Source organism: Nothoprocta perdicaria, unplaced genomic scaffold, assembly GCF_003342845.1.
Source record: "Nothoprocta perdicaria isolate Ctin4 unplaced genomic scaffold, notPer1 scaffold_79, whole genome shotgun sequence".
In the NCBI taxonomy this organism is placed as follows: domain Eukaryota; kingdom Metazoa; phylum Chordata; class Aves; order Tinamiformes; family Tinamidae; genus Nothoprocta; species Nothoprocta perdicaria.
The window spans coordinates 220680-240938 of NW_020456076.1; the positions used below are offsets into that span (position 1 = coordinate 220680).

General features: G+C 37.0%; 1 protein-coding gene across 1 annotated transcript in view; it reads left to right on the forward strand.

Moving 5' to 3' along the window:
• Window positions 1-20259, forward strand: part of GRM8 (glutamate metabotropic receptor 8) — a gene marked incomplete at its 5' end in the record, with an annotated part of 260308 nt that overhangs the window by 205762 nt on the left and 34287 nt on the right. The window contains one exon of the mRNA XM_026051665.1: window positions 5661-6596. Coding sequence (XP_025907450.1) covers window positions 5661-6596 — 936 coding nt within the window. The remainder of the gene's footprint in view (window positions 1-5660; window positions 6597-20259) is intronic.

The following is a 20259-nucleotide window of genomic DNA, read 5'->3' on the forward strand; positions in this document are numbered from 1 at the left end:
AGTATTATCCTTAAACACATATTTTTCATAATTTTCACATAAACACGTAGCAAGGAGGTAAGGTTTTAAAAAAAGTGATAATATAATATAATCTGAAACAGCTAAATATTATCTAACCATGTCCTTGATGTCTACTCTTTGAAGTCTGAACAGGCACTTCACATTATCACTTATTGCTGGATTATGTGGCTAGGTGATAAATTTTACCATAATTACTAAGAATAAAATTTAAAAAAAAAGAAAAAAAAAATTGAAAATTATAAGCAACCTGTTACCAGCATTTTTGATCAGCTAACTTTGATTGGTGGGGGCATTGCTAGTTGAATGAGCTACTCGATTGCTGGAGAACACAGGAGCCAGAAATGTCAATGTGCTTCTTGTAGTTTGGCATGTAAAACTCATCTTGTTTTAGATCAGTTCTCAGCTCATAATTTTTTAGCCTTATTACATGTTAGAGGAAATTGTATTTGTAATGTTCAAGAACGATAGAGGTGTTTACTCAATTTTGGTGTGGAATGGCATTAGTTCTGTTTTAATGGTTTAGTGAACTAGGAATCTTAGTGCTTCAAATTAAAGAAAATTGCAACTCCACCGGGATGATAACTCAGATAGAACATTTTTTAAGTCTATTTAAATAGCAATGAAGCCATTCTGTATGGTGGTGCTTTTCACAGAAAATGAGCACGTATCTTACAGACATGATATCATATTCTTTCTGATGTTTTCATTCCAGTAAGTATTGGGAAAGTTGAAAATGGCACCTCATCTTAGGGGAATGTAAGATACTCCATGATGGCACATCAATCAAAGACTTCTCTTTTAAAATTCAGAGGAGCTTCTCAAACAAAATTAATAAACATGTTAAAACTATTATTAATAATAGATACAGATCTAGGCCATTCCAGTCTAACCTACATGATGAATTCAGATGTATTTAATACTGAACTTTGCCTTGTCATACATCACACTGTGAAGAGAAGATAGTGAATCTCATCTTTAGCATAAAAAATAAAGTGACAAAATAAGTCTTCTAGAAACTGAGTTTACTTAAAGCTACTTACTAATCTGAGGCTCATCCAGTCTTAGCAAAGTCTGAGAAGTAGAGATTGGTGCAGACACAGATACCTTGATCAGTAAGGGATGAACAACTGCCAAACTTATCCTTTTTGTCTTTTATTTTATATTGAAGAAAACCTCTTTCCTATCTTTTGTTTGCTTGTTTTTGGCATCTTTCTCAAGTTTATTTCTCTGTGAGAATTTTGATTAAAAATTTATGTCCATAGATAGGCTTCTCTGCAGGTAGTTTCACAACATTTGAACTTCTAGATCATTTTGGGGCATATTTTCCCAGTTATTTAGATGCTGAACACTCCAAATGGAAGTCTATTGGGATTTTCAAAACCACTTAGACAGATAAGGCACTTAGATTCCATTTAAATTAATTAACTGGGTTGAACAAGTTTCCCTTGACACTTTTGAAAGTTCTAGTGCTAAGTGTTTATATCTACATAAATAATCTGATTTTCAACTGAACTGAGCATCCAGGAACTCCCTCTAAATTTGATAACAATTAGTGGTGTTCAGCGTTTCTAAAATTCTACAATATGCCTGGCTGCATGTTTCCGATTGTCTCAGGTGATTCTCCTTCTCTTTCTTGTATTTGAACAATTTTTGTCCTATATTTTCTTTTGTCTAAAATTTATCTCAGTTTAGGGATGGGTTCAGACAGAGGGTAATGACAGAGGTAGTCTCCTGATGAGGCCTGGGAAGTCAGGTCCACTGGTATGTAACTCAGTGATGGGGAAAAATGATAGATATAGTTGTGACTTGTACTGGATTTCATTATTAAATTCATGTTATGTAAAATAATAGCTCAAAAATACATTACAGCAAAGGGTGCTGTAGTTATGGATAACTGAGATGAACATGGTGACCAGAAATAGCATGACTTTTTCAGTCTTTAGTTTGTGTGCTTGGTTGGTGCATATACAGAAACCGTTAGCAGATCTGTCTGCATCTGACAAATGGAAGTAGAGTTTACTGGATGATAGAGTTCCCCCTACCCTTTATTCCACCTGTGTTACAGCAGTGCATAAGCAGCATTCTGAGGGTGTACAAACATTTCAGTTCTGGTTTTGATAGGCTCTTTCTGAAATGAATCTACTTACTCCCACTTACCACAATGGCTCATAATGCAGAGCAGGGTTGAGACCATCTGCAATAAACTTCTTGGTCTTTAATTTCAAATACTGACCAAAACGAGCATCAAATGACCAGAGCAACAGACAAACACTGTGCATTATAATTGTAGATGTAACCTGAATTGTCATGGTGCTTAGGCTCACAGGGATCCCCGTCATGAGGGATGAAGAAGGGCAAGCACAATTGCATCATTGTACACCTTACAGAGTTGAAGCCAGTTGGTATTCTGCACTTTCAGAAATTTCTCTCAGTTATTTTAGATGTTTTGATAAAACACCTCAATGCTATATGACCTATTTCCTGTTGTTTGTTGCTTTCTGTTACTGAACTTCAAATCATATAGTACGGTTTGTATGAGAAAATACAAAATGCACATTACTGAAATCTGTAAGAATATTGTTTTTATCAATAGCGTTTTTATTGATAGTGATACCACAGAGGAGGAAGGCCTGGGAAGCTGATGAAGGAAGAAGAGCAGTGGAGGAAAGATGACTTTTAGGGCGATGTCTAATTTCAAACAATGACTGATATTTCTTCTGTTCTTTTTCTAATAAGAAAACATTAAAAATGTGAGCAGGAGATGTTTTATTAAAATTCGTTTTTGGAAATATAGGTCAGCCTAGAGCTGTAAGTGTAATTTTAGGTTTAGCCTGAATCAATCAGACAAGTTTCTTTGTAAGAAAATTTGAAAACTTCATAAAATTAACTTTCACACCAGCCATTCATTTTGAATATTCTCTATCTGGGTTTAGAAATATTTTAAGCATTGAGAGTTCATGAGTTCATGCTGGTTTGGAATATTTGAGGGCTTACAAAAAATTGTGCTTTTATTCACAATTCAATTAAAAAAAAAAAAAAAAAGAAGTTGGGCTTATTTAGCCAGTGAGTTTTCCAGCATTCATAATGATACACTGCCATGCTGGGAATTATACCTTGCATGGTTTATATATCAGATCTATTAGAATAAAAATTTAATATGAATCTTTATTGTTGACCTTCCCAGAGAGGAATTTATTAACAGTTGTTGCCAGTGGGATGTGTGACCTGAAGCCCTGTAAAGTATTGCTAGTCATGAAGAGTTTTGAAGCATGTTTTTTATTTTAAATCCCATCAGGATGAAGGTCCCTGAAATAATGAATATTTGTAGAATAAAAGGAAAATATTTTGTTCAATCCATGGGTAGAAACTCTAAAAGATATAAATGTTTTGTTTTCTGTCTAGGTTGTAGATTCATACAGTGAACGTAGCTTAAAGGCACTTAATCCCAGATAAGAAACACTATTGTCTCGTGGCATCAAATGCTGATCTGGAATAAACTCATGTTTCCAGTTCAAATGTGTTAAAAAAAAAATGTATATCTTACGTTTATCCTTTTAGGCTTTCTTCCAGAGCAGATAGTTCTTGTCCATGCCAATCTGATGCTTGATTGGATGTTGAGTATTCTCCCAATGGTCCTGTATTCTTCATTTTGATTTGACATATTTGCAATACTATTCTTTTTTGAGCCATCTCAAACATACTCATATATCTGAATAAATGACCATGGCCTTGTAATGCCCCTATTATGATAGTAACTGAATAAATCTCGAGCTTTGATGTATTTATCTTCACAGCAACACAGTGAAGGAGGGTATGTCTTTGTTATCATGCAGATTTCATCATAACATGTTTTCACTCTCATCTTGCAGGTTAAACACTAGGGGTTACACCAGCTTTGTGAATCCTAGTGATTAAAACCAGGAGATGTGAATATTCACTGAGGTGAATATTTTCTTAAAGTGTCAAGTGCTCTGCTAGAGCTCTACCAAGACTTTTTCATACAATTGGATGATTCTCACTTTTTGTCTAGAACCTAACTACTTAAATGATTTGCTTTTTAAATCATCATCAGGTGCAGTATTTCACATAATTACCAAAATCCTTTAGGATGTAAATACAGCTTTGTCTCAGTAGTTTGTGTGAGTAGTTTGTGTGGGTTTAGAACTGATCCAAGCCCTGGATGGGATGATAATGGGTATTTAAATGGCCGTGCAGAGAACTGATGTACAAGTGTACAAACTCCCTTGTTTGCCTCTCTAAGTGTGGAAGAAAAGTCCAACCCTGTGCAGAAGTGGAATTTGTTTCTGTTTTAGTCAGTCTACATGTTGGTGCTCTGATTTTCAGAGGAAAGCAAGGGATCTGAGGAATGTTACACTGTGACTTTCTCTTAAATATGCTGAAAATTTGCTGGGAAAAATAAACTGTTAAGGCCAAAATTATTCTTCTGGGGAGGCTGTCCCCATTCTGTCCTCCTCCAGAAGGAACTGAAAACATTCCTGACACGTGAAGCTTTGTTATTGCTGTTTCATTTATAAATAAAATGTCCAAAATAAATGAAATTGCTAAGTACTTAACAGGCAAGAACAAAAGCAGTCCCTTGTCCTTGGTTGCTTGGGTGAGTAAAAGGTGAAACATGGAAACACCACAGAGTGATTCTGGTTCCTACGAGTAGTACTTTGCTATATAGATTGCTCTGGCTTAATCAGTGAGATTTTTTCAGAACACTGTTTTACTCAGGATTAGTTAAAGAGAACTGGGACCAAAATGAATGATGCTATTAGGTAGAAGTTTCATTAAGCCCATAAGTTTCCTATTCAGATTTTATTTTGGGGTGCATACAGGAAGAATAGATAAGTAGATGACGAACATTGTTTTGTTGATACTCCATTGTGGAGAAACATGGAATTTTTCAAAACAAGACTGCATTGTGTGCATGCATTTTTTACTACAAATATTTCTGGAAATTTTAAATCAGTTGGATTGAAATGTAGTCACGACATTTTTTTCCATCATTATTATTCAGAAAGCAGTGTATGCACATTTTTATCTTCTAGAAATGAAAACAAAACACTGTTGTGCATTTCAAATCTTGGCAAATGAAAAAGTATAAAATATCCAGGTGCCTGGAAGAGATGGTATTAAATCTCATATATACAGATCTTTTCTCCTGTCCTCTTTTTTTTTTTTTCCTTTCCTTGATGTATAGAGATTTTAATCTGCCCCTTTACTGTATCAGAAAATAATTTGAAACTCAAACAGTCTTATTTTGTAATTAAATGTTTGATGACTATTGATATTTATATTTTCATGCAAATAGCTTTCAAAATCCTGTATACAGGGCTTTTTCCTTTTAAACTAAACAAGAGTCAATAAATATCTTTACAAATGTCAATTTGGTCAGTAGTAACGAGGTAAATAGAAACTAATGACACTCATCAAGCCTATGGCATGAATGATTTATTGGACACAATCATTTAATACTTTCATAAAGTCAATACAAGGGAAAGAAACAGGTTTCTTATTATGGTAAGCTGTATTTGTACTGTCAGCATGTAGTGATTTATGACAAACCTGTGGCCAGGATTAGGATATTATAAATGGGGGAAAATAGAAGGCTCATTAATTTTTTATACCCACAGGTAGAAGACATGCAGTGGGCTAATAGAGAACACACTCATCCAGCATCTGTCTGCAGCCTGCCCTGTAAGCCTGGGGAAAGAAAGAAAACCGTAAAGGGAGTGCCTTGCTGTTGGCACTGTGAACGCTGTGAAGGGTACCATTACCAGGTGGATGAATTCAACTGTGAACTGTGCCCTATTAATAAGAGACCAAATGCCAATCGTACAGATTGCCAGCTTATCCCTATAATCAAACTGGAGTGGCATTCTCCTTGGGCCATTGTGCCTGTCTTCATAGCTATTCTTGGAATAATTGCTACCACCTTCGTAATTGTGACTTTTGTCCGGTACAACGATACTCCTATTGTCAGGGCATCTGGACGGGAGCTCAGTTATGTGCTCTTGACTGGGATTTTTCTCTGTTATTCCATTACTTTTTTAATGATTGCAACTCCTGATACAGTAGTCTGCTCATTTAGAAGGATCTTTTTAGGACTTGGCATGTGTTTCAGCTATGCTGCCTTGCTTACCAAAACAAACAGAATTCACAGAATATTTGAACAAGGTAAAAAATCTGTCACAGCCCCCAAATTTATTAGCCCAGCTTCCCAGCTGGTGATCACTTTCAGTCTCATATCCATGCAGCTTATTGGAGTCTTCATCTGGTTTGCTATTGATCCACCACATATCATAGTAGACTACGGAGAGCAGAGGACACTTGAGCCAGAAAATGCCAGAGGAGTCCTCAAATGTGACATTTCAGATCTTTCTCTCATTTGCTCCCTTGGATACAGTATTCTCTTGATGGTCACATGCACTGTTTATGCTATTAAAACAAGAGGGGTTCCAGAGACCTTCAATGAAGCAAAACCCATTGGATTTACCATGTACACAACCTGCATAATTTGGTTAGCTTTTATTCCAATCTTTTTTGGTACGGCCCAATCAGCAGAGAAGGTAAGTGATAAGTTTTTTAATCAAATATTATCTTCCTTATAATTTTATCTGACATTTTTTTATAACGTTACAATGCTCTTTCACTCTTATAAGATATGAATTTTGAATACTAATACTGAATATAAACTTGAAATTCACAGATAGTAAAATACATGACTCAAAAGGTAAGATTCTTATGTTTTATAACAAGTCATTTTATGTGACTATAGTATCTGTGGCCTAATGATTTTGACATTTTCTCAGTATTTCCTTACTTTAAATAACTGTTTCTACTAATGCTTGTTATTACCCTTCCATGATGCTCTAGTGTGTTACATAAAAACTTATAAACCTTTGTTATTATCCTCAAATCTGATAGAAATGGCTATATTTCAAAAATCTAAGAAGATCAACTTAACATTTGTCAAAAATAATGAAGAAAAATGTCTGGGAGGGAGGAAAAGAATTTCTTTTCCTCTGGTTAATGTAACATATAACTAAAAAAGAGTAGAAAGAATGAGTGAAGAAGACAGAAAACTATGTTAAGCCTAATTCACTAAGTATTGTCTCAGAGCTAAAAATATTTCTCTGGTCTTTTAATGAGAAATTAAACCTTTTATTTTTTGATATCTGTTCTTCCTTGTTCAGATGACATGATTCTTTTTTCATATCAGTCATGGTGAGCTCTACAAAACATATCAGACATTTAACTCACCTACTCTCAGTTCTAATGGGAAGGCACAGATAAATGTCAACTGTATGGGTTCCTATCCAACTGATAGTTGGGAATATGATGAGTTAAGTAAGAAAATTAAATAAAAACAGTATCAGTCTTCAAGACCATTTGGAATATCTTTAAAGTGAGAAATTTAACTCTTCTCCCTTTACCTCTAGCAGGTAATATTTTTAATGTTTTAGATATAAATATTTAGTTAAATTAATTTTTATTAGAAAGCTCAGGATGTTTCTACTGATAACTGAGCAAAAGTTTAAGGTATTCTTGTTTGGGATATCCCGCTTGCCTGCAGAATTAAAGAATTAAAGTCCTTGTAGCTTGATAAACCACCTGATATTTCAAGCAAAAGGATATGTATAGAGAAGACAGTATGACAGAAAATAAACATTTTCTTCACTAAAAATCAAGGTAAGAGGACTCACTGAATTGAATCAGGCTTTATTTCCATCACCTTTCAAATAAAGTCAGGGGAAGTTTATTACAAGTTGAGTACCAAGGTAATGGCACATCAGAAAATAGTAAGTAGAAAAAAAAATCTGTCTGATATGGGAAAAGTTGTTCAGCTGAATTGTATTTAGTTTCTGACTTTTTTGGATAAGCTCAAGACAAAAAAGACTTTGGCATATAAAGATGCAGTACTTTTCACTTGAAAATATTCCACTTCAGATTGCAACAGTTTTATGGCAAGTACTTATAACAGAACAGCTCTATTTCTGAATATTGATACATAGAAAATATTAATTGGCTGGCAAATGTGCAGTAGATTTTCATTTATGCTACTGTTTCACCTTAGTTTTTAGTAAAAAATTACTTGATTTTGACCTCTAAAGAAGAGATTAATAAACACCTCTATTGGGATTCTTTTATGAAACTCAAGAGTAAACATACATATTAAACAAAATCACACAGCTTCTAACACTAAATTTCACTTCTTAGATGCCTTTTTTTCTGAATGATTTATTTTTCTTCAGGTAATGACTTTCAGGAGGGAAACAGAAAACAAATTAATATGCTAATACAGTAGTGCTGTAATTCCAAAAATTCTATTCTCAAAGCTTCTACTTTTTTCCTACAAATTAAAGCATGTTTCCACACAGGGTCTTATGGACAGCATCACAATAACTCATACATTCATACAATTAAAGTATTTATCTGAATGGATCAAAAATGTTATTACATTATCACACATACATTCATCCTAGAGAGCATTTCTAGGCATATGAAGGAGAAGGAGGTGATGAGGAGCAGTCAGCATGGATTCACCAAGGGGAAGTCATGCTTGACGAACCTAATAGCCTTCTATAATGGGATGACTGGCCGGCTGGACGAGGGGAGAGCTGTGGATGTTGTCTACTTTGACTTAGGCAGGCTTTTGACACTGTCTCCCATAATATCCTCATATGGAAGCTCTGGGAGAGTGGTTTGGATGAATGCAGTGAGGTGGATCCAGAACTTGATGGATGGCGGAGCTCAGAGGATGCTAATAAATGGGACCGAGTCCAATTGGAGGCCTGTGGACAGTTGTGTTCCCAAGGGTCAGTACTGGACCGGGTGCTGTTCAACTTGTTCATCAGTGACCTGGATGAGGGCTCTGAGTGCACCCTGAGCAAGTTTGCAGCTGATACCAAGCTGAGTGGAGTGGCTGATACTCTAGAAGGCTGGAAGGTCCAGAGGGACCTGGACATGCTGGAGAGTTGGGCAGAGAGGAACCTCATGAGGTTCAATAAGGACAAGTGCAGGGTCCTGCACCTGGGCAGGAATAAGCCCAGGCACCAGTACAGATTAGGGGTGGACCTGCTGGAAAGCAGCTCCACGGAGAGGGACCTGGGAGTCCTGGTTGACACTAAGTTAACCATGAGTGAGCAGTGTGCCCTCGTGGCCAAGAAAGCCAATGGGATCCTGGCCTGCCTCAGGAGGAGTGTTGCCAGCAGGTCAAGGGAGGTGATTCTGCGCCTCTCCTCAGCTCTGGTGAGGCCGCACCTGGAGTAGTGTGTTCAGTTCTGGGCACCCCAGTATAGGAGGGACGTGGAGCTTCTGGAGAGGGTCCAGAGAAGGGCAACCAGGATGATTAAAGGAATGGAACATCTCTTGTATGAAGAGAGGCTGAGTGCGCTGGGCCTGTTTTCTTTGGAGAAGAGACGGTTCAGAGGGGATCTGATTAATATGTATAAGTTCAGGAAGGGAGAATGCAGGGAGGAAGGGGACAGGCTCTTTTCATTGGTGGCCAGCAATAGGACAAGGGGAAATGGGCATAAGTTGAAACACAGGAAGTCCCATCTGCATGTGAGGAAGAACTTCTTTACTGTGAGAGTGACGGAGCCCTGGAACAGGCTGCCCAGGGAGGTTGTGGAGTCTCCTTGTCTGGAGGTCTTCCAAACCTGCCTGGATGCCACCCTGTGCCACATGCTTTAGGCGTCCCTGCCTGAGCAGGAAGGTTGGACTAGATGATCTGTAGAGGTCCTTTCCAACCTTGAACATTCTGTGATTCTATGATGTGATAAGCACTACCATGCACAAATATATATGTTGTCTGAACATAGTCAAGCAAAGTTGCTTATCATTTTCTTTGTTAATACACAACACCTAAAGAAGCATTAAAAATAATACATTATAGAATGTCTGAATTGAAATTTGTTATTATGATCATTTCTTGAAGATTGAAGAAATAAAAGAAATGAAAAAGGGACAATAATTTAAGCAGGCTTTTCTTCGATTCATTATGCAGTTGATTTCAGAGAATCAAAATTAGCTTAAGTTTGTTCAGAGAGAAATGAACAATAAATTGGGGAACTTAAACTACTTTAAGTGTAAGGCTGCTTTTCTGAAATGCTAACCATAATAAAATATAACATGTCATTATTAACAACCTATATGTTGTTTGAACTTGTCTTTCATTGTCTTTTAGCAAAAGACATACTTCTGTTTGAATAAAAAGTTTTCAAAACTTCTCCAAAATGTATTGGGACTATTTATTTCCCCATATATTCATAGTATTCTCTACATATAGTGGAAACCATTATGCATGTTTGGAAAGTAAGGGTACATTTATTAGTTTTGCTAGTCATGCATACAATTTGGATTCCCAACTGGAATATTTCCATCCATAGTATCTTTAAATAAATCGTAAAAAGGAGTAGGTGACCATATCTAAAATGCTCATATATTCTTAGAAAGATCACCTTTGTATTTAGGTACCAGTTCCCAAAATGAAAAGCTAAGAGATTCTGGATAAAATGTAGAGTTTGCATAGCTGGCACAATAACATAAGTTGAGTTGATGTGTCTCAAACTTAAAAAGCCATGCTATTAAAGACATGATATTGAAGATGCCATACTGGTTATTATTTCTGCAGAAGTTCTGCAGAGAACAGGAAGAGCATTTTCTTTAAGACTGGTGTGACCATCCAGTTCATGATTTTGTCTGTTCATGATGATTCCATTTTGATAAATACTATGGTAAGAAGAGGAATCGACTGTAAATAGTTAAATTATTCCAGCACATGATTGAACTGAAAAAAAAAAAAAAAAAAAGAATAGCCCCAAGACATAAGCCACCCAACTCCTAACACTTATGTAAATGTCACTGAGGTGTTTTAAGGAAAAAGAAGTGAATTTCTGCAAGACTGCATTCTGTCAATATAGCTTTCAACTATATGTTTGGCAAAACATTTGAAATATGGGGCTCACCTGAGATAGAAATGTCTTAAATGTCATCATGACTGGAATGTCACAGAAAAGCATGAAATTAGCTGAATGATTAAAACAGATGTTTTATGAACCGCTGGGTAAAATTAAGCTACAACAGCAGACTGCACAAGTGCCAACTGAGGCTAGATGGCTGTCTGAAGTACACCCATATTCAACAAAAAGAACTACTTTAATTTCCTTGCATTACTTCTTTACGAGCTGTGACAGGTGGATGAATCATGCTTGTTCACAGATAATAAAGACATCATTTATTATATTAACCTAGAAGTGTTCTGTTTTGAATGAGTAGATGAATACATGTTTCCCATGCTGCAAAAGACAAGAAGTAGTGTTTTTTGCTAGAGAAAGAGGACCATAGAAAACACTGACTAATTTCTTCCTTTTCCTCCCACCGGAAGAAATTGCAAAAGGTAATCTAATGAGGCAGATAAATGTTAACATATTTTCCAATTATTCTGACAAGTTTGATCTTCCCTTTCACAGCTGTGGTACAGACAAAAGAAGAAGTAATGTGTAGTAGAAATGTTCCTATAAAGTATAATCTTTATAATCTCACTATCCCAGCTGTTGGCACCCTGAATTTACTGGTTGTGTGGATCTTTTATGCAGCTGGTAGTAGCATTGCAAGAAGCTAGAAACTTTTCCAATAGTATCCTAATACCAGATTGACTTGTAAGCTACTACTGCAGTTGTCAAGAGATAGATAATAAGTTCTCAGTGGGAGGGAAAGGTGGTTCCATCACATGATGGAGTAAGCATAGAAAAGCTAATAATGAGGATTTTGGTAGAAACTCCTAGCTAGCTTCTCCTATATTTCTGCAGATGTAAAGCAAGCAATTTTTTTTTTTTTTAATTTTCTTTTTGTTTTTTGTTAAATGAATTCCTAGCTAGAAGTATTCCTGGGAAAACAAAACTTCCTAATGATGTCTCAGACTATACTAATGAAGCAGACTACATGGAGCTTTATCTTCATCTCAAAGTATTCTCTTCTAATTCTGGTGATATTCAGAGATACATTTCTGCAGGTAGTCCATGCAGTACATATCACAAGGAAAAACAACAACAACAGCAAAAACCATAACTGTTAGTAAGAAAGCCAAATGTTAGTATTTCTTCAATTTTATGAGTAATACTTGGTTTGATTAAACTAGAATCTTCAGTGCCAGCACTGTGTAACATCAGAACATCAGGGTTAATCGAAGAACATTTGCAACTTTTTCTAATTTACATTTGTGCAAGATACAATTAAGAGACTGCCATTCATTTGTTTATCAGTCTTTACAACCCATAATTTCCATGGTGCTATTGCTGAGTTCTTTCCTTGAGTGTTTCGGACAATCATGTCAGGGGCACAAGACAACACACACAATAATAAGGAATTGCTACATAAGTACCTTGGCCGTTTTTTTTTTTTTTTTTTTTTTTACATTAGCTAAAGCTTTGAAATCTAATTTCATTATTTTGAAGGGCTGGCTTTAGTCTGAATTGTAGCTGTATATATATGAAAGGTAAATGCACATTGTAACATTTTTGAGAGCGATGTAATCATCTGCAATAGCTAAGGTAAAACAAGGCTCTTCCATTATTTCAAGCTGCTGTTAGGTGAAAGATATTTTCAGTGCTTTGCTGAAGCCCTTGAACCTGATTGAAGGAATGGAAAGAAAATGTCCTTCTACTTCTACCTGTTCAGAAAATGTAGATGTGACCTGATACCTTAAAGTACATGAAAGCTGGCAAGATTTCTTTCAGACTTTCCACTCAACAAAACCTAGTATATGGCTAAATGAAACCACTTTGAAAAAATCCTCCTTTCTACACAGGTACTATTCAGCACCATATGTGCCAAAATTTAATCAAGTATTCTTCTTACTGAGTGAACGACCTAGGGCATAACTAGTGCATACACCATTCTAAAGACTCAGCTTTATTTACTACACTCTTTATTTGCACATTAAACAATAGCAGGGAAATTTATTTCTCTCTTTATTACTAATTAAACCATTAGTACTTTAGATATGCAAGCACTGATTTTAATTTTTAGGAGCTGACAGGAAGACAGAAATTCTTTCTTTCTTAAAAGAAGAAATCAGATAATTTTATAAATGTATGTCCTTTTATATGTCCTTTTTTTTTTTTAATAGTTCAGTGAGACACTCATGCATATACCTGAAGCATACCTGGATGATGTTCTCTCCTACATTTTTGCATGCTTGTTCCAGTATGAGCAGTGTGCTGGCATATCTAGCATTTTCTTGTCTGATGTGTTTACTTCTCTCTCCATGATATATAATAACTTCAGAGTCTTTGAGAAAGGAGGAGACAGGAAATGAGTTGCCCCCCAAAAATCTGATTGGTTTGTAATCTTTTTCTTGCCCTGTGGGGAATGTCAGCGAGTTGGTTTATGATGTCCTCTTTTCTAAGAAGGAGTGCTTATCAGGGAGAACTTTGAACATATCTTTCTGGTAATTTGCTGGCTTCTGTGGTAAGTCCTTGCATCTGACTCAAGAGCAGAAACAATTTTGTGGACACAAATAACTATATACTTCTGCCAGCATCGTCCAATGTGAAAAAGAATAATCAGTAACCAGAAAGGACAGTTTGTGAAAGACCAAATATTTCATGGAGATTACATAGGCAGACTCCATGCCTTATCTGCTATGTTTCTAAAAACAAGGATCACCTTATAAAAATCTTAGTCTGTTGGCTCTGGTTTCTAGTTTCAAAACTCTGCTTGTCTTTAGCAACTAAGGATGAAGAGGAATTCTTTGAGTAATATTAGATATCTTTGCCCAGTACGAAAGAGAGTGCTTTTTTGATATTAAGACGATATAAGCTTTCACAATTGTGTTTTCTATCAAAGTATAACTGTGTATAACTCCTTCATGGTCATTATTATGCCCAGGACAGCATTAAAGTTACTGATGATTTTGCATAAAAGGAAACATCAGATAATACTTCTTCCAAATTTGTTGCATTGTCAGCTACTTCATGCTCAAATAGCCAAGCCCTGAAAACTAGTGCCCAGATATACTTCATTTGAAGAGGACTATGCACAGTTTTAATAGTTCAGTAAAAGCAGCACATCTCTTTTGACCAATGGCAAGTCTCTCTACATGCAGTGAGAATAGATTAGGGGATTAGATGCACGTAATTTCCTGCTTCATGAGAATTTATCAAGAAAATGGATTGAGACAAATGCAGTTCCAGGCTCTTGTTTTATATTCAGTATAATCTGTTGTTCTGCATTCAAAGTGAAAAGATATGTAACAATTTTTTGACTCAGTTGCCTAAGAAAGAGCTCATCCACACAGAACTTTTTCTGGGTTATTCACATGACACTTCTTGTACTTGCTAGTTCCTGACAAGTTGGAAGTAATACAAAAATAGTTGTTCTTGTTGCTTTAAAGGTACTTTTGCCTTATTCAGAACAAGTAAAGACATATATGAATATATATATATATATATATAAACAAATTAGAAAGGCTTTTAGTTTAGCTATGGGAAATATCCATCTTCACTCCATTTTATCTCCTGCTACAAATAATTCTGATTTTGAATAGGTTTCATAATGTAGATCTGGGGCTTACAAATATGATCAGAATATCATGGACTAGAAAATTGCCAAGCACCAACTAAGCCTCCATAACAGCTCATACCCAAGCTCATCATACACTGCATCTGTATCTTGCCCCATGCTCAATACCTAATCAAAGTCACATTATCTTGTGTTCCTTTTACGCTAATATTCTGTGATTCTGTAATAACATTCTCAAGGACGATTAGGGTGACTCAACTGAAATGGCAGTTACATAAAGCTCAATAAGTTGCTTATGTTTTTGAATCTCTTTTTATTGTTTTATTGTTTAAAAACAGGTTGGGCACATTAGAATACAAGATCCAGCCCACAGATTTAATTGTCTATAAGCCAGATCTAATTTGTAGCAGAGCACTCCAGTAAAAGTTTATATTTTATCGGAGGTAACAAAGAAAGTTAAATTCATATCTCATAAGAATCCAAGTACCAGGAACTAGAAAATGATGGAAGTCTGATAGATTAGTGATCTTTATACTTACTTTTAAAAACCAAAGCAAAGTTTTTTATGGGAACACGTCTACAATTAGACTGTTAATGCTGAATATGCATGTCAGTGTTTATGTATAAACATTTCATTTTATATAATTATAAGCTCTCTCTTGCAAAGAATAATTATAACTATTTTAAATGTCCAAGTATAAGCAATAATTCCAATCCATATATGAAAACTTTCAAAAAAAAAAAAACCCACAACCCTTTTTTTTTTTTGGAAGTTTACTTTTCTTTCAGTTTACAGGCAAGCTTCTTAACAAGGGATAAAATGACACTGGAGAGATCTATATGAGCTAAGCCATGAGGTTTACAATTTGACAAAATGAGGATGTTATCTTTTTTTTCTAGTTATCCAACTAAAATGGACTCATTATAAAATATCCTCTTAAGTTCAGACATATATTTTCAATATGAACATGGAGTTTTAATTTTTCTTTTCTGTAAATCGTACTTTTCAGATTTATAGATGATTTTACATTTAGAAGTTTGTGAGATTGTCTGTTTACCAGACACAATGTCATCAGTAGACAAGTCAAATGACAACTATCAAGGTCACATTTATTTGATAGAACTGATCCACAACATCGGCATTATTCTGTTTCCTACAGAAAATGTCTTCTTGCTACAAATGCTGGAATGGTCAGCACAATATAATAGCTGAACAGTGAAGGGAAGAATCATATAGGACTTTGCCTTACCTTAGTGAACTCAGATGGAATAATACTGGTATTCACAGGTACTGCGCATACTATTCACAGGTACTGCACATTTCTCAAATAGAAAGCAGTAAGTACATGAAAAAAAGAAAAATCCATTAAGACCACTTAGTGTGCTAATTATATGCAGAATTATTGGCAATAGGGATTGTGAGACCAATCCTATTTCAGGTGTTTTGCACCAGGATATAAAAGAATCAACAGATAAATAGGAGTATAATTGAATTTAAGGTTAACAAAGGAGTAGGAAATGAGAGTGTTCAGTATCAAGTATGGGAGGAGATTTTTACATGTGTAGCTGAAGAGAAGATCACATTTTGCAAGCATCTTCTAGTAAGCTAGCACTTGCATTTGAGTGAGGAGTAACAGAAGAAGAGCTCACAGCAGGGAAAGCATCTATCTCCTAATCTAGCCATCAAAAAGACACATGCAAACCAATGCAGCATGATACAGAAATTGGTCCCAAAACCTAAAATTGCTTTTCATGCAGTCTCTGTAAGGAAATTGTTTGCACCATATGTTTTCTTTAAGAGCTGATCTGCTGAAATGCTGTTTTAGAAGGAGGAATCTTATACATGCAATGTAAATTATGATACAGTCAAAAATAGTTTCCTCCCAAACTCATCACATACTATATCTCTGAGTCATGAAAATAAATACAATTTAACTGACCTACAAAGATCAAACATATCTCTTAAGGCTTCCATATTTCCAAGCGGGAAATTGCTGTTCCCTTCACACTATTATTTTTGTCAATGAGGCTTGTAATTTCTTTGTTTCCTGCCACCACAAAAGCTATCACCCTTGTCCCTATTAACCTTCATTTTTGCTCTTCTCTTGTTTCTCTTCTCCTTATTTTATATTTTTTTTCCAAGATAAAACAGCCATTCCAGCCAATGCCACTTTTTTTTTTCTTTTTTTTTTTTTTTTTTTTTTCATGGTACACCAAATCCTAATAATTTTCTGAAAGGTTTAATGCTGAACTCTGCACTTATCCTTACGGCCTCCCTCATTGACATTGCTGTTGTTTGTTTTGTTTTGCTTTGTTGTTCATTTCTCTCACTGTTAAATTCAGTAAATCTTTTTCTGACTTCCGTGTACAAAATGCGTCCTTTCTTCCCATCATACTACATGCAGAACTCACAAATCTATTCAAGTTTTAGTTTCTTCATTTAGTGCTCTACTTCTGAAAGATTTAACTAAGAGCACAATTCAGTTCAATTCAGTGGGAGTTTTGCCATTGACCTTAAGAAAGCTGTGATATTACTGTCCCAGTTGCTGCAGTTATTCTCTGAATCCTTTCTCAGTATTTTGCGAGCTGTTAGGAGCTATTCTAAAGGACCTATGTAGGTAAGCATTTTGCACATCTTTGTTGAATAATAATGAAAAATTGGAATTTGGCATTTTATCTTTTCATTGTTTATCTAACATAATTGTAAAAATCCATAGGCTTACTTGGCTTTATCTGCAGGTGACACTATCATATTTTTGTACTCTATTTTATTTTACTTTCAATAAACAGTCCTACATCTCTTTCAATTCTCCTGCTCAAAGGAACTATATTAAATTATATGAGAGTGAGTGAGGAAAGAAAGAAATAATATAAAAATACACTGCAGGCAAGTCTCTAAACATCTATAACGGTAAAACTGTTAAATACGTCATGTCCTGAATCATGTCATATGCTGTTCCACAACTAGAGTAGAAGTTTGCAAGCTAGAAGTAGTCATAGATGTAGGAAATATACTCCCTCCTACTACCTCATAGGTAGGGATCTAAGAAACAGGTCTTGATGACTGCGTGACTGCGTTATTGGTCTTTCTTTTTATAACCATGTAGCTCTGCATGGTACATACATGCATATGTAATAAAGGGAAGCAGTATCAGCTGGCATTGCTCTACTTGCAGTTGCTGTAAGAGGATGATTCAGAGCTGGGTTTTTAGTTTCAGAGCCAGGGTGTTTGAGCATTTAACTACATACATATTCTCTTAAGATCTTCAGAGCATGGAAGTAAATGGCAAACCAGTAGCTAAACAGACCTCTTCTGCATGATATGAATTCGTATCTGCGGGGCCAAAAAAAAAAAAAAAAAAACACCACTTTTTTTTTATTTTCAAAACAACCACAGTATACTAAAGATATATTTTCCAGTACAAAAAGTTAATGCCTAAAATGACATTTAATTGCTGAAGATTTCATCTTACAGAACATATTAATGACACACAGAACACTGCTTAACCATGACCCTAGTCAGCCATTTCTGTCTTCTCTGTGTGACCAAAATAGAAACTTTTGTAAAATCATGATGGACTTTTTATGTACAGAATGAAAATAAGTCTGATGGGATGCACCCATCAGATTTATGCACCCACCCGTCTGATGCAGATGGGATGCACCCGAGAGTGCTGAGGGAACTGGCCGAGGTTATTGCTCAGCCTCTCTCCATCATCTTTGAGAGGTCCTGGAGAGCAGGGGAGGTGCCCGAGGACTGGAAGAGAGCCAACGTCACTCCAGTCTTCAAAAAGGGCAAGAGGGAGGAGCCGGGCAATTACAGGCCGGTCAGCCTCACCTCTGTCCCTGGAAAGGTGATGGAGCGGTTCATCCTAGAGAGAATCTCCAGGCATATGGAGGAGAAGAAGCTGCTGAGGAGCAGTCAGCATGGATTCACCAAGGGGAAGTCATGTCTGACGAACCTCATAGCCTTCTATGATGGGGTGACAGGCTGGCTGGACGAGGGGAGAGCCGTGGATGTTGTCTACCTTGACTTCAGCATGGCTTTTGACACTGTCTCCCATAACATCCTCATACGGAAGCTCCGGGACAGTGGACTAGACGAGTGCACGGTGCGGTGGATCGAGGGCTGGCTGGATGGCAGAGCTCAGAGGGTGGTGATAAATGGGGCTGAGTCCAGTTGGAGGCCTGTGGCCAGTTGTGTCCCCCAGGGGTCAGTGCTGGGCCCAGTGCTGTTCAACTTGTTTATCAATGACCTGGATGAGGGCACTGAATGCACCCTTAGCAAGTTTGCAGATGACACCAAGCTGGGTGGAGTGGCCGACACTCCGGAGGGCTGTGCTGCCATCCAGAGGGACCTGGACAGGCTGGAGAGTTGGGCAGAGAGGAACCTCATGAGGTTCAATAAGGACAAGTGCAGGGTCCTGCACCTGGGCAGGAATAAGCCCAGGCACCAGTACAGATTAGGGGTGGACCTGCTGGAAAGCACCTCCACGGAGAGGGACCTGGGAGTCCTGGTTGACACTAAGTTAACCATGAGTCAGCAGTGTGCCCTCGTGGCCAAGAAGGCCAATAGGATCCTGGCTGCCTCAGGAGGAGTGTTGCCAGCAGGTCAAGGGAGGTGATTCKGCCCCTCTCCTCAGCTCTGGTGAGGCCGCACCTGGAGTAKTGKGTGCAGTTCTGGGCACCCCAGTATAAGAGGGACGTGGAGCTTCTCGAGAGGGTCCAGAGAAGAGCAACTAAGATGATTAAAGGAATGGAACATCTCTCGTACGAGGAGAGACTGAGCTGGGCCTGTTTTCTCTGGAGAAGAAAAGGCTGAGAGGGGATCTGATTAATATGTATAAGTTCAGGAAGGGAGAATGCAGGGAGGTAGGGGACAAGCTGTTTTCACTGGTGGCCAGCGATAGGACGAGGGGTAATGGCCACAAGCTGAAGCATAAGAAGTTCCGTCTCCAGGTGAGGAGGAACTTCTTTACTGTTAGGGGGACAGAGCAGTGGAACAGGCTGCCCAGGGAGGTTGTGGAGTCTCCTACTCTGGAGGTCTTCAAAACCCGCCTGGATGCCACCCTGTGCCACATGCTGTAGGTGTGCCTGCTTGAGCAGGAAGGTTGGACTAGATGATCTGTAGAGGTCCCTTCCAACCTTAAATATTCTGTGAATCTGTGAATTCTGTGAATCTGATTTTAATTGTGTCATCTGAATAGCAGGACAAGCTCTGTGTGCGTCTTTGCTCATGTGAACACACATATTACTTACAGTGTTAAGAAAGTTGTGCACACACATCAACAGAAGCCTAGACCTCTATGGTTGCAAAATGAAACGGTAGGCACCTGTCCAACAGAAGTAACGCCTCAGAGTCCATGCCAAGACCTATTTTTACTGCAGTTAGCACTAGCATGCTGTTTAAAATGACAGAGTATAAGCAAGTAACTTAGATCTAACTTGTCAGGTTAGACAGCAGTGATGTGTTTTGGTGCACCAGTATGCTTATTTTCTCTGAGATTTTGTTTTTATTCTGGCTTGTCAGCTCGGTAAACTATACTCTTTTCCTTCTATAAAGCAATCCACTTGGGTAGAAGATATTTCACAGAGGGCCCACACTCCTTGCCTTATTGACTTATTGAAAAGATTTTTTCAATTTATTCACAACTTATCTCTCTCTTTTTTTTCTTAAACCTTTTTTCACTTATTTTGAAGAATCGC